General features: G+C 35.7%; 1 protein-coding gene across 2 annotated transcripts in view; it reads right to left on the bottom strand.

The window, feature by feature from the left end:
• The window catches only part of LOC105497753 (cyclin dependent kinase 13), a 136775-nt gene that overhangs the window by 93605 nt on the left and 29023 nt on the right, over window positions 1-14147 (bottom strand). For both annotated transcript variants that reach the window (XM_011769080.3, XM_011769081.3), the window contains exons 2-4: window positions 12006-12665; window positions 3088-3258; window positions 1261-1400 (exon numbers count right to left, since the gene is read on the bottom strand). In XM_011769080.3, coding sequence (XP_011767382.1) covers window positions 1261-1400; window positions 3088-3258; window positions 12006-12665 — 971 coding nt within the window. The remainder of the gene's footprint in view (window positions 1-1260; window positions 1401-3087; window positions 3259-12005; window positions 12666-14147) is intronic.

The following is a 14147-nucleotide window of genomic DNA, read 5'->3' as shown; positions in this document are numbered from 1 at the left end:
ATGGAATGCCTTCTATATTGTGTATGAGTCCTGGTTTTACTTAACAGTTTTAAAAGTTGTAATTTAATGTTTTTGATAACACATCATTATAAATACTAATTATTACTCTATGAAGTAATTGCCCTCAGTAGTTTCTAACAATAAAGTCATCTCCCATATACTATATGGCCTCAAATAGCTGTGCTGTTTTAATCTACTGGTTTTTTTCCTTGAGACAGAGTCTCGTTCTGTTGCCCAGACTGGAGTGCAGTGGCGCAATCTTGGCTCACTGCAACCTCCACCTCCGGGGTTCAAGCAATTCTCCTGCCTCAGCCTCCCAAGTAGCTGGGATTATAGGTGCCCGCCACCACACCCGGCTAATTTGTGTGTTTTTATTTTATTTTATTATTTTCTGAGGTGGAGTCTCGCTCTGTCATTCAGGCTGGAGTGCAGTGGCACAATCTCAGTTCACTACAACCTCCACCCCCTGGGTTCCAGCCTCAGCCTCCCGAGTAGCTGGGTTTACAGGCATGTGACACTATGCCCAGGTAATTTTTGTGTCTTTGGTAGAGACAGGGTTTCTTCATGTTGGCCAGGCTGGTCTCAAACTCCTGGCCTTAGGTCATCTCCCTGCCTCTGCCTCCCAAAGTGCTGGGATTATAGGCATGAGCAACCATACCCAATCTATTGGTTTATTTCAATAAGCAATTATGAGTAAAGAAAGATAAAATACTAGCTCTATGCATTATTAAGTAAAATACATAGCTTCTGACACAGCTACTTTTTGCTTCTCCTGTGAAGCCTTTTAAAACTTTCTCTGAGTTCCTGATTATGTTATGAAAGATTAAGCTGCTAAAATTGACCTCCAAGGATAGTTACTGCAGGAGAAAAATTGAAGGCTAAATGAAAGTGTTGTGTAAGGCTTATGACAAAAAAAAAATTTACTAGTAAGATTAATTCAGGTCAAGATACCTTTCCCTCTGATTAATAACAGTGTAAGAATTACTCACCATAAAAGAGGAAAGAAAAACTAAATCCTACCATACAGTATATCACAAATACTAAAGGAACACTTTTTAAAATATATACATATACAGACTCACTTACATGTACTCATAACTTACAAAATGCATATACAGAATAAAATTAAAAACAAGATGAAACAAAAGCACAATAAATTTGAATTTTTTTGGAAAATTTCCAAAGCTAAACATTAGAAAAGAAACACAAACTAAGTACATTCCGTAGGCCCAAAAGATCCCCAGAACTTGGCATTCTTACCAGTGTCTTTATCCCTGGCTTTGTAAACTTGTCCGTAAGTACCTTCTCCAATAATTCCGATGATATCAAATTTATCCACGCAGCGTTTTCCCCAGTCAATATCTTTTTCTTTGATTTCACCATAGCGAGGCCCACATATTCTATCAAATATAGTTCTAAAGTTTTTATATACAATCAAGCAAATTGAATAAACTGTCTAATAACTCAATATGTACTTGCCACCCAATTGTATATTCTTTATTCTTCCCTACTCTTGCAGTATTTATCATCATCTATCCAAAACAAGTAACACTGATTTGGTATTGTAAGTTATCATAAAAATTGAGGTATCATTTCTATATACTGACTCTTCTTCTGTAGACAAGTATTTAAACTGAGAAAAAAAGTAGTAGAGCTTGTATGAAGGGTTTTCAAAAATAAAATGTAATTTTTCAATGAGTAGATGAAACCAACACTAGTAAGAGTCAAAATTCTCTAATCAATCTCCAGGGAGTTTTATTTTTCATCCATTAACAATATACATAATCTACTTTTAAAAAACAAGAGTTTGATAAAGAATGTTAACAAAAATCTAACTATAAAACTTATTGACAAATTTAGACTTATGGCTGGATGAAATCATCTGAAAAACATCAAAAAAAGATTTTGCAGTCTAAGAGAGTACAAAAGGTATTAATACAACCAACTCTCATGAATCCACATTTAAGCAGATACAGATGGATAGGTAGGACAAAAATCTTACATTCTTCAAAAAGATACATAATTTTGTAGTATTTTAATATTATAGTAAATCACAGAAATTCAAGTAAAAGAATAAAATTACAGTGCTCAAGAAGAGAGTATTTTTTGGCTTTTTTTTTTTTTTTTTTGGAAACAGGGTCTTGCTTTGTCGCCCAGGCTGGAGTACAGTAGCACACGATCATAGCTCATTACAGCCCTGACCTCTTTGGCTCTGGTGATACTCCTGCCTTAGCCTCCTGAGCAGCTGGGACCACAGGCATGCACCACCACACCGGGCTTTTTTCTTTCTTTTTTTTTTTTTTGTAGAGATGGGGTTTCCCTATGTTGCTCAAGCTGGTATCAAACTCCTGGACTCAAGTGATTCTCCCATCTCGGCCTCCCAAAGTGCTGGGATTACAGGCATGAGCCACTGTGCCCGGCCAGTTTAGAAAACGACCTCAAACACACACACTACGTACTACCTCAACTGCAATTCTAAAATCAAATCTAACTTAAAGTCCTCACTGTCCCTTGGTTAGGAAGTTTAAAAAAAAAAAAAAAAAAAAAAAAAGCACCAGTGTTGCCCGCCTTTAACTGATTAACAGGTTTTAAGGGAAAAAGGTCTCTCTGGGCACTTACTTGAAGCTAATTTAGGATACAAATTTCAAACCACCTTCTACTCCACCTCTTGCAAAACAAAGAATGTATTTGTTTATAGGAGAAAATGGAGCTAAAAGCAAAGGTAATAGCAGCTTGCCCATTACTAATTTTATTTGGGCTCACTAAATGCTGACTTCTACTCTGCCCAATTTCAGTGTTTCTGTGTTCAATCTCTTAATAACAGAAAATATCTTAAACAAATACAATACCCCAGGAAATTAATACATTACAAATTATGAAGGAAAATTAAATTTGGTTTTATTAGTCACTGTGAATAGGAATGCAAGCAATTATGAATTTTTTCAAAACTGTAATAGAATTCATATATTTAAGTTGAAAGAATAAGTACATTTTTTATTTTAAACCTTAATTTAGTGTTTTATGAACTTCTGATGACCCAGAATCACTGCCGGTCAATTTAAGAGCAGGTAGAAAGCAAGCACATACTTAGGCCTCCTTTTACTATGTAATTGTGTTGCTGTTTTCTTTTCCTCTGGACTCTTTGAGAGATCATCTCCTCCTGGTAGCTCAGGGGGCAGCGGTAAATCAGCAAGAAGACATCGGAGTTTCTTTTCTACTTCTTTTTTAACTGCTTTTACTGAAATATTTCCTCGTAAGCTAAAAGTGAAAGAAGTCAGACAAATAAAAATTTTGTTAAGTAATAAAAATGTGCTTATGTCTTACATTTAAGCAGCAATAGTCATGAATATTCAACAATATTTCACATTATAAGACTATTGTCTGAGTTTCTTTCTAGCTAAAGTAATACACTATACTCAACTGTAAAATGCAAAATTTGGGGTAAAAATGATACAGAATTAGGTAAAAACTAAGGAAATCTGTATAAGGTAGGAACTTTGTATCAATATTGATTCATTGTTAACTAATGTACCACAATGATGTAAGATATTAACAGTAAGGAAACTGGGTACAGGGTATTCAGGGTCCCTGTAGTATCTTCATAATTTTTCTATAAATATAAGACTGTTATAAAAATAAAGTTTATTTTTTAAAACGATACAGAATTAACTATAAAACTGTACATTAAAATTGAAAATCAACTAAACATGCTTTTCATAAGAACTCAGTTTTGCAAAGCATTTTTTTTTTTTTTTTTTTTTTGAGATGGAGTCTCACTGTCGCCCAGGCTGGAGTGCAGTGGCGGGATCTTGGCTCACTGCAACCTCCACCTCCTGGGTTCAAGCGATTTTCTTGTCTCAGCCTCCCAAATAGCTGGGATTACAGGTGCCTGCCACCACACCCGGCTAATTTTTGTATTTTTAGTAGAGACGGGGTTTCACCATGTTGGCCAGGCTGGTCTTGAACTCCCGACCTCAAGTGATCTGCCCGCCTTGGCCTCACAACACCCAGCTGCAACGCACTTACTTTGATTCTGGTAGAGACACAAAAGATGTTTTACTGTAATAAATAAATGAAAGCACATGATAGTATTTATCTTGCCCATTTAAATATCCACAGCTAATTCAGCTTTGACCCTTTTCAGGGTTAATTAATTTTTCTAAATTGGACAATGATTCTTCTAATTTTTTTAAGATTCCAGCCTACTAGAATTACAGTTGAAATTTAAACTCCATTAGCTTTGTACTTTTTATGAATGCATAAAGAGCTCTGAGTTTTAAAGTATATCTTAACTTGGCAATTTATTTTAAATTTCCCTGATATGACAAAGTACGTCATCTAATATAATGTGACATGTTGAAAGAGAATCTCATAATGATAATAAAATTTGGACTTCACATACTGTCATAGCAGTTGAGTCCCATAGTGAAAAAATTTATTCCAACTACACTGCTGTGATCAGAAATTACTGAAGATATTATTATCAATGTAAATAATTTAATTGTAATTATCCTCCTATTCATGTTGAACAATAATACTGTAAAACAAATGAATCCTTTAATACCACTTGATAAAAACTTAATAATACCATCTGATAAAAACGACTTAATAATCATAGTAAATGTATGTCCTGTGTTACTCACTGAAAGGTTCTTTAACAGAGAAAAAACATGCTTTAAAAGAAACTGGTTTGTAGTTTTGTTTTGTTTCTTTAAGACGGAGTCTTGCTCTGTTGCCCAGGCTGGAATGCAGTGGCACAATCTCAGCTCACTGCAACCTCCGCCTCCCGAGTTCAAGCAATTCTCCTGCCTCAGCCTTCTAAGTAGCTGGGACTACAGGCACGCATCACCATGCCCGGCTAATTTTTTTGTGTTTCTAGTAGAGATAGGGTTTCACCATGTTGGCCAGGCTGGTCTTGTACTCCCGACCTCAGGTGATCCAAAAGAACTGCCTTGGCCTCCCAGAGAGCTGGGATTATAGGCGTGAGCCATCATGCCAGGCCTGTAGTTTTAATTTTAAAATAATGTATCACACAGCCCACTTCTCAATTTTCCTCTCCCTCCATTCAGCAAATATTGATTATGAGCTTCCATGTGCTAGGTATTTTGTAAGGTACTGGAAATTTAACAACAAACACATTAAGCTACAGTTTCTTTCAAAAAAGAGCTTACAGTCTGGAAGACAGGAAGTAGGACAAAGTGTTATACAAACAGATTCCTAGAGTAATGTAGTAGCTAAAGGGTAGCTAAATCAAGTCTGAAATACAGTAAAGGCTTCTTTCTAGAAAAGGTATCACCTGAACGCCAACTGAAAATAGGCCTATTTAGAATAACTTATTTGAAAACTATAGTCTCTAACTTGTAATGAGGCTTTAGTCAAGAGTTATCTGAAGATTCAATCAACATTTCTGAAAGCAAAAAACTAAAGTTTTAATTTCAGTTATAATTTAAAACTTAAAAAACTATATTAAATATTATATTAACTATCAAATATTACTTTCCAAGAATATTACATAATTTAAAACATTTTTGAGTATTTGCAATAATCAAATAGAAAATGTGCTTTTAAAAACACTTCCATACACCACAGCAACAAAAATAAAATGCCTTAAAAAGAAATACACACATGCAACAGAAAAAAAATAAAACATCTGACTGAAGAACATAAAATTAGATCTGAACGAATGAAAAGAAACCATGTTTTAATATGCGAAACTAATATTATAAAGCTGTCTCCAAATTATGACTCTATTACATTTAATAGAGTTTCAAAAAAATCCAAGAAAGTTTTTTTTTTAAATACAACTTGACAACCTGACTGATTATAAAATTTGTCTAAGAATAAAGGCAAAAGAACTGCCAAGAAATTTCTGAAAAAGAGAAATTAAGTAGGATTTGCCCTGTCAAGCTATTCAAAGATCTAGAACTACAAGCCAAAGGCTGGTTGAAGTCAAAGGATATATATTATTCAGTCTATCTAATGTTTTATAAAGAACTATGAATTGTGAGTAATTTTAAATCCAAAGATTTACGTAATATTCAGGTTCTAGGCTTCCTCTTTTAAAAAAGCAAAAGTTCTAAGACAAGCTTAAATTCCTGTAGAGCAACATTGATGTTGCAGCTCAACAGCAGAGCTGTTTACTCATCACAAATTTACTTCATTCCCTTCATTTTTATATTACTGTTTGCCCCTAAAATAGAAATTTGAGTTTGGGAGCCAATATACCATGTATCTAAAGACATTACAATGGTAAGATACTGACAAATAAAATATGTTAAAGAAAAGAAAGTAGAGAAACAGATATATGTAAGAATTTTTATATATGGAAATTAGTGAGATGAATTATACAATAAACAGTACTGGTAACAACACTGGGCTGGGGGAGTAAAGAATCAGAACACTTCTTTACACTATAACCGAAAGCAAACTTCTATGAGATCTGACTTAACCTTTTTAAATTTTATAAACCTAGAAGTCTTAAAGAGAATAGATTTGACTAGATAAAAATGGGAAAACATTCATACAACCAAAAGCAAAACAAATGTCAAAGATAAGCAATAGATTCTGAGAGGCAAAGGTCAACATCTCTAACATAACAACTAAAAACCAATTTGAAAAAGGGAAACAACTTTAAGGAAAAGCCAGCACAGAATACAAGCAAGCAATTCACCAGAAAAATAATAAATAACCAATAAACGTTCTAGAAAATACCATACCTCATTATCAGAAAAATGCAAAATTAAATAATTACGTATTTTAAAGAGTGTCAAAATTGACACTATCCAAAACTGTTACGGCAATTTCATACATCTGGGTGCATAAATTGGTATACAGCCTTATTAAGACATAATTTGGCAGTTTCTATCAAATTTTTAATGTGTGTACTTTGACATGTTAACTATCCTATAAAAATTACCTAAATATACATAAAATATTAATATATAAGGAGAGTTTAATAGCAAATAATTATAAACCTAAGTATCCATTAATCAACAGAAGAACACGATACATCCATTCCTGTAATAAGAATATCGGGCCCATCTATACCAACATGGAAAGATCTCCAACACATTAAATGAAAAAGCAAGTCAAGGAACATTATCCATGGTATGATCCTAATTTTAAAAATAATAATAAAACAATCACATTCTCTGAAAACACACAGATTACCATCTATCTCATGATTTTGTGGGAAAACAGACTGCAATTTTGGGAATGAAGCAAAATTCAAAGTGAGCCTAACATATACCTTTGGCAAGGAAACACGAAAAAACAAATGAGGTCATGTCAAAAAAATAAAAGAGTCAGCTTATAGCAGCTTCCACTGGCCAAATTTCAGACAATGTGAGGGTCAAAAGGAATAGTGGCTATTACTATTAGTAACACAGAAAATAAATAAAAATCCACGAGAGTAGAATGATTAAATGGGATATGGGGAAACATGTACATACAAAACAAGGCCAGCTAATGTTAAAAGGAACGGCAGAATTAGAAAATAACCATTTTCAATTTGTGCAGCAGCAACGGAAAAAAAAAAATCACCATTTGCAGCCCCTACTATAGTAACTGAATTAGACAAATATCATTCATGGCTGCTAAACCATTAGGTGATAGGTTGTTGGGAAAAAGGATATTCAATCACTGCCAAAACTATTACCCTACAGCTCACTTCTAATTGCAAAGAGGAAAATGTACCCTCATACATGAAGAGACCTTAAAGTTGGTCATCCACTTAACCAAGTGATCACATCACTACTAGCAGAGTAAGACAATCTGGTATTTTGGTCCTCCTGTAACAACAGCATAAAATACATAAAATCACCTCTTAAATATTCTGGCTAAAAAACTGTGTATTCTTTATCTAAACAAAGCACAAGTAATTTCCAGATTATGGGAAATAAAGGGATTAGAGAAGAACAAGTTAAATGATACCAAGAAGAAATAATCAGATAAATCCAAAGGTGAGACATTCTGTAAGATTACTGGCCCAGACTCTTCAAAAAGTCATGGGGCTGGAGACAGGGGGTGGGTGGGGGAGAGTACTGATTACTGATTATATATAGTGCATGATATTATTGTTTATTTATATTAGATTAACTACTGTTGATTTCCTTGTTATCACAATAATGATACTGTGATCAAGCAGGAGACTGACCTTATTCTTGGGAGATGACTTAAATATTTACGGTATAGTAAAAAGAAATATATACACAGCCGGGAGCGGTGGCTTACGCCTGTAATCCCAACACTTTGGGAGGCCAAGGCAGGCAGATCACAAGGTCAGGGGTTCGAGACCAGCCTGGCCAACATGGTGAAACCCCATCTCAACTAAAAATACAAAATTTAGCCAGGCATGATGGTGTGCGCCTGTAATCCCAGCTACCCCGAAAGCTGAGGCAGGAGAATTGCTTGAACCCAGGAGGCAGAGGTTGCAGTGAGCCTAAATGGCACCACTGCATTCCAGCCTGGGCAACAGGGCAAGACTTCATCTCGGGGAGAACTATACACACACACATACATACCCTCATTAGTTCTCTTAAACAACTAGAGATGGAGCGTGTGTGTGTGTGTGTGTGTGTGTGTGTGTGTGTGTGTAATTTTTTCCTTTTTTTGAGACAGGGTCTCACTTTGTCACCCAGGCAGGAGTGCAGTGGCGCAATCACAGCTCACTGCATCCTCAACCTCTCGGGCTCAGGTGATCCTCCCACCTCAGCCTCCCAAGTAGCTAGGACTACAGGCATGCACCACCACAGCCAGCTAATTTTTGTATTTTTTGTAGAGATAGGGTTTCACCATGTTGCCGAGGATTGTCGCAAACTCCTGGGTTCAGCCATCTGCCCACCTTGGCTTTCCAAAGTGCTCATTACAGTTTGGGATTACAACTGTGAGCCACCACACCCGCTGAGACGGAGCATCTAAAACAAAATGTAACTTCCATCCAGTAAACACAGATGCTAACTGTATTATTCTTTCAATTTTTCTAAGTGCTTGAATACTTTCAAAATAAAAGAAGTATGAGGGAAGGGGAGAATTTACTTAGACATAATAAAACAGCAAAAACAAGTGGAGTAGAGGTTTGCAAAATCAAGAGGCCACTCAAAACACACACACACACTTTTGCTAATGTATTTGTGGATACAACAGTGAGAGTCAACCAGGAATACAGATACAGGCATGCTCAAAGAAAGCAAAGATCGAAAGCTTTCCTTAAGATACAGCAATGAGATTATGCAGACCATTACTCACTCTTCTTTAAAATGATCTTTAAATTTACAGTGAGTAACAAGTAAATAAAGATACCTCCCATATTTGGCTTTCCTAAAGTATGTTGTAACAGAAAAGATTGTTTCTTTACCTCAAGAGAAATAGTTTATAAACCACTTTCAACTAATAGCTGTTCAGCAAAAACCAAAAAGTATACAATGGTTACTAAAAAGAAACTTGTAAACATAAAATTACCATGAGCTTACTTTCGGATACATGAAAAATATGTCCTGGGGGTGCTCCCCCTTCATTATAAAAGAGGATGGAAAACCAACCAATAGTTCCTCTTTTACAAAAACCAATTATTTTCAAAGGAAGCACTAGGTCTATTCGTTACACAACAGATCTACATGTTACATATATAATGGTTCATATATTATACAATGTAAATCATACTTTGTAATTTTTACCTTTTTTCAATAATCTAAAGCAGTTTTAAATATCTGTAATATTTCCAGCAGTGCTGATTTATACTAGGACTAACTATAATAACTGAGATGCATAACACTTTACAGCTTGCAAAATTCAGTCCATCAACTCGTTTAATGTTTACAACTAATCTGTGAGGTTAAACTGTAAATATTTTCACCCATGAATAGAACTAAATGGACTGAGGCACAGAAAGATTAAGTCATGAGCGTAGTAAGAAGTACAACTGGCACTAAAAACTAAGCTTTCTACTACAGCCTACTAACAAATGTTATTGTACTTCTAACAGTATTATAAATAATAAATATAAAATAAGTCTCCTGTGCCATCCATTCCCTTCAGCGTCCATTTATTTCCAAAAGTAATCACTTCTAACCATTTCTTTTTACAATACATTTTTATTTAATCACCTAAAAACTTTTATAAAAAGTAAAACAATATCAAGTCTCTTCCTCATATGCAGTTAGTACATACATTTCGGTAGTTAAATTACAGATATCAAAATAAGGAAAGTTCCATTGGTGATGAATTAATCTTTGGCCACACAGACATGTACTGGTAGTGCTCATGAATCTTAAGAAACTTCTGTATCCATTAAACATACAAACACATTCAAAGAAAGAAGAGACAACAAAAAGGGGAAAAAGCAGAGGAGACAGAAAAGGTGGATCAAAAAAAAAAAAGTAACGAACAATAATTAAATGTGCCATCAACTAATTAAAGACAGATGCATAAACAGTATCCTTATTAAGCACTCATATGTGTACATACAGAGTTCCTGAAAATATCCTAGTAAAAATTTACTCCTAAAGCATATATGAAGAATATAAAGTAGAGAACCACCAGTCTCAATAAAACATGGATTCTCAGTAACAGGTTACTCTCTAATGAAGTAACTCAATTCAATGAATTAACAGTCAAACCTGCAAATACAACAATTATAGTAGTATAATTAAATAACACCCAATTAAATTGGATGGGGTCTCCCAACAACATTTTGATTATTTTTCAAAAGGCACCTCAAAGGGCATGAAACTCAAGAATTATTATTTCACTTTTGTTTGTGTTAAATTATAAAATTTCCATAATGCCAAAGTAAGCACTTGTCCACATGGCATTTTTATCCACAAAATCTATTTTAAAAAGTCAGCTAGGAAAACTACTCATATAGTTGCTTTTTAATGGGGAGTGGGTGGGGGTGGAAGCTCTAATTTCTTCATAAAAATAAAAACAGCTAGCTGGTATAACAGGCAGATAACAGGCAGATAAACCACACCAGTCTAATTCTTATACACTAGGACACAAAAAATAAACATTCTTAGTTGTATTTTAACTTCCTCTTAAGAATATGTTTCTCAATAAAAAAATAAGTCATACCCTCAACGTTCATAATAGAAATTTTTTAAACGTGTTAAAGGAAAGCATAATCACATTATCAATTTTCTTTCTTTCTTTTTTTGTTTTTTGGTTTTTTTTTTGAGACACAGTCTTACTGTGTCATCCAGGCTGGCTGGAGTGCAGTGGTGTGACTTCGGCTCACTGCAACCTCCACCTCCCAGCTTCAAGTGACTCTCCTGCCTCAGCCTCCCTAGTAGCTGGGATTACAGGCACCCGCCACTGCAGCCGGCTAAGTATTTTGTATTTTTAGTAGACACGGGATTTCACCATGTTGGCCAGGCTGGTCTTGAACTCCTGACCTCAGGTGATCCACTCGCCTCGGCCTCCCAAAGTGCTGGGATTACAGGCTTGAGCCACCACGCCTGGCCACATTATGAGTTTCCTATAATATAATGTGATTAATCCCAACTGCAAGACAGGCTTAAAAAAATTTTTTTTAATTAAAAGAGTTAAGAAAAGACTAAACTAAAAAATGATAATAAAATCACTGACAGTGATAAATCTACGAGGCCACTGAAGAAACTTAGAAATAAATGAGACAAATGCTTATCAGATGTATATTAACCATGGCCAACTCATTCATAAAATGTCCTGTTTCTGATTGCCATCATCAAGGAAAACTAAACCAAAGAGAATACTGGTATTTCTAATACCCAAAATCATATTGAAATATTCATTGTATCCCAAGGCAATGGCAATTTTTCCCTGAATGTCTTAGTATAAACTTTAATTTTGCCATCTTGTATGCAATGTGCTTAATTTAAAGATGCATACAATAAAGAAAATTCATTCTCTTACTTGTAGTCTTTTTCACTAAAGTTGTTTTGAGGGGGTTAGGGGAGGTCAAATCATTTCTCAGTTCAGACTTACATTTTTTCTTTGAGCAGTTATTGACAAATACTTTTTTCACTTACCTATCAGCTTCTTTATCTTCAGGCAGCATGGGAGGCAAAGGTAACGGTGGTAATGTAGAGGTCACTAAAGCTACATGTTGCTCCTTCTCCTTGGCTCCTATGCTTGGTGTAAGTGGTTTGGTTTTCTCTTTAAGAGATACTGGTTCCTCCTTTGTAGCAGCAGATTTACTCTCCTTTCCAACTATGACTGCTTTCTTGGCGGCTTTATCTACAATCAAATTATTTTCCACCTTCGTTACCTGAAGAGGTGGCTTTGTTTTTGCTTTGTCATTTTTTAAAGTTCCACCACTTGAGGGAGAAGGTGCATGTTCAATTTTAATTTTCTTCACATCCTTCACATGGTTTGTTTGTGATGCACTGGCACTAGTTTCTGTGTTCCCCTTGGTAGGTGTAGAAGTGTTTGAAGCTTTTGCAGCTTTGGCAGCAGCCTCAGCAGCCTTAGTTGCTTCTGCAGCTTTCGCTGCTTCTGCGGCTCTTGCTGCCTCCGCCGCTCGTGCTTTTTTATTCTTGTTCAATTCAGCTGCCAGGCTACTCTTCAGAGTTAGTGTGCTAGGAGAAATACTAGAATGACGACTTCTGGATCTAGACAATCTGTGCCTGCTACGAGATCTTGAATGCCTAGATGAATATGGGCTTCTGCTTCGGGATTTGCCAGACCGTCTGGTGAGAAATAATTAAGATTTAGTCAGTAATTCGGAAAGGTTCAGTTTGGAATTTACAAAGACAGTGCTAACTCGAGTTTATGAAATAAAATAGAAATTTACTTAATTTCAAAGTTACATTTTCGAAGGAGTTTTGAAAAATAAAAAGTTCTTTAAAGTAGAATATTATTTGGTGCTCATAGTTCTCTTCAAAATGGATTGCCCCGATCTTGCTTTGGTCTACAAATGTAAAAATGAGGAGGAAAAATGTGACAAGGCATCACTGCTGTCTCAGAAAAAAGAAGTAGGCAATAAGGCTACATCAATGGTAGTAGTAGCAGCAGGGTAAAATCTGACAAATCTTTTACAAGGAGACAGTTGCCACATCTCAAAAGTACCTTACTCAACCATAAGTTCAGAAATAAACAGTGCTCTATCTATGGCAAGAGTGAAAAAGACAAGACTTACTACTGGGCAATAAATAGAGTCTCTAAGAGTTCGTTTCAGAAAGATAGTTTTAAGAAAATGTACAGCCAGGCGTGATGGCTCACGCCTGTAATCCCAGCACTTTGGGAGGCCAAGGTGGGCAGATCACGAGGTCAGGAGTTCGAGACAAGTCTGGCCAACATAGTGAATCAAACCCCGTCTCTACTAGTACTGCAAAAAGTAGGCCAGGTGCAGTGGCTCAAGCCTGTAATCCCAGCACTTTGGGAGGCCAAGATGGGTGGATCACGAGGTCAGGAGATCGAGACCATCCTGGCTAACATGGTGAAACCCCATCTCTACTAAAAAATACAAAAAACTAGCCGGGCAAGGTGACGGACGCCTGTAGTCCCAGCTACTCAGGAGGCTGAGGCAGGAGAATGGCGTAAACCCGGGAGGCAGAGCTTGCAGTAAGCTGAGATCCGGCCACTGCACTCCAGCCTGGGCGACAGAGCAAGACTCCGCCTCAAAAAAAAAAAAAAAAAAAAAAAAAACTCTGCAAAAAGTAGCCGGGCATGGTGGCATGCGCCTGTAGTCTAAGGTAGGAGAATTTCTTGAACCTGGGAGGCGGAGGGCAACAGAGCAAGACTCTGTCTCAAAAAAAAAAAAAAAAAATTACATTCACACACATTAACTAAAATAGACATAAGCATAATCACTTTACTCACATAAACACACATATACAAGATAATATCTTATGAGCTACATAATTTCACACAGAAAATGCTACAAACTAAAAACCATCCAATCACTCTTAATCTGAGGCTCTGATACTTTCAAAATGAACGAGAGTAAAAGTTAATATACGTATCATTTAAGTCTTCAAAGTACTTGACAACGATTATTTTACCATAATATTAAACATTTACTAGTTAAGTATTATTACTCCAATTTCTCAGAAGGGAAAAGAACAGAGAGGCAAAATAAAAATAACTCCCCCAAAGAACTATGCCACAAATAGTAGTATAGCCTGAACTAGGACTTAGGTTTTCAGGCTCCTTGCTCTATAAAACAATGA

Source organism: Macaca nemestrina, chromosome 4, assembly GCF_043159975.1.
Source record: "Macaca nemestrina isolate mMacNem1 chromosome 4, mMacNem.hap1, whole genome shotgun sequence".
Taxonomy (NCBI): domain Eukaryota; kingdom Metazoa; phylum Chordata; class Mammalia; order Primates; family Cercopithecidae; genus Macaca; species Macaca nemestrina.
Note: the sequence above shows the minus strand (reverse complement) of the source record. Positions and strands in the feature narration are given on the sequence as shown.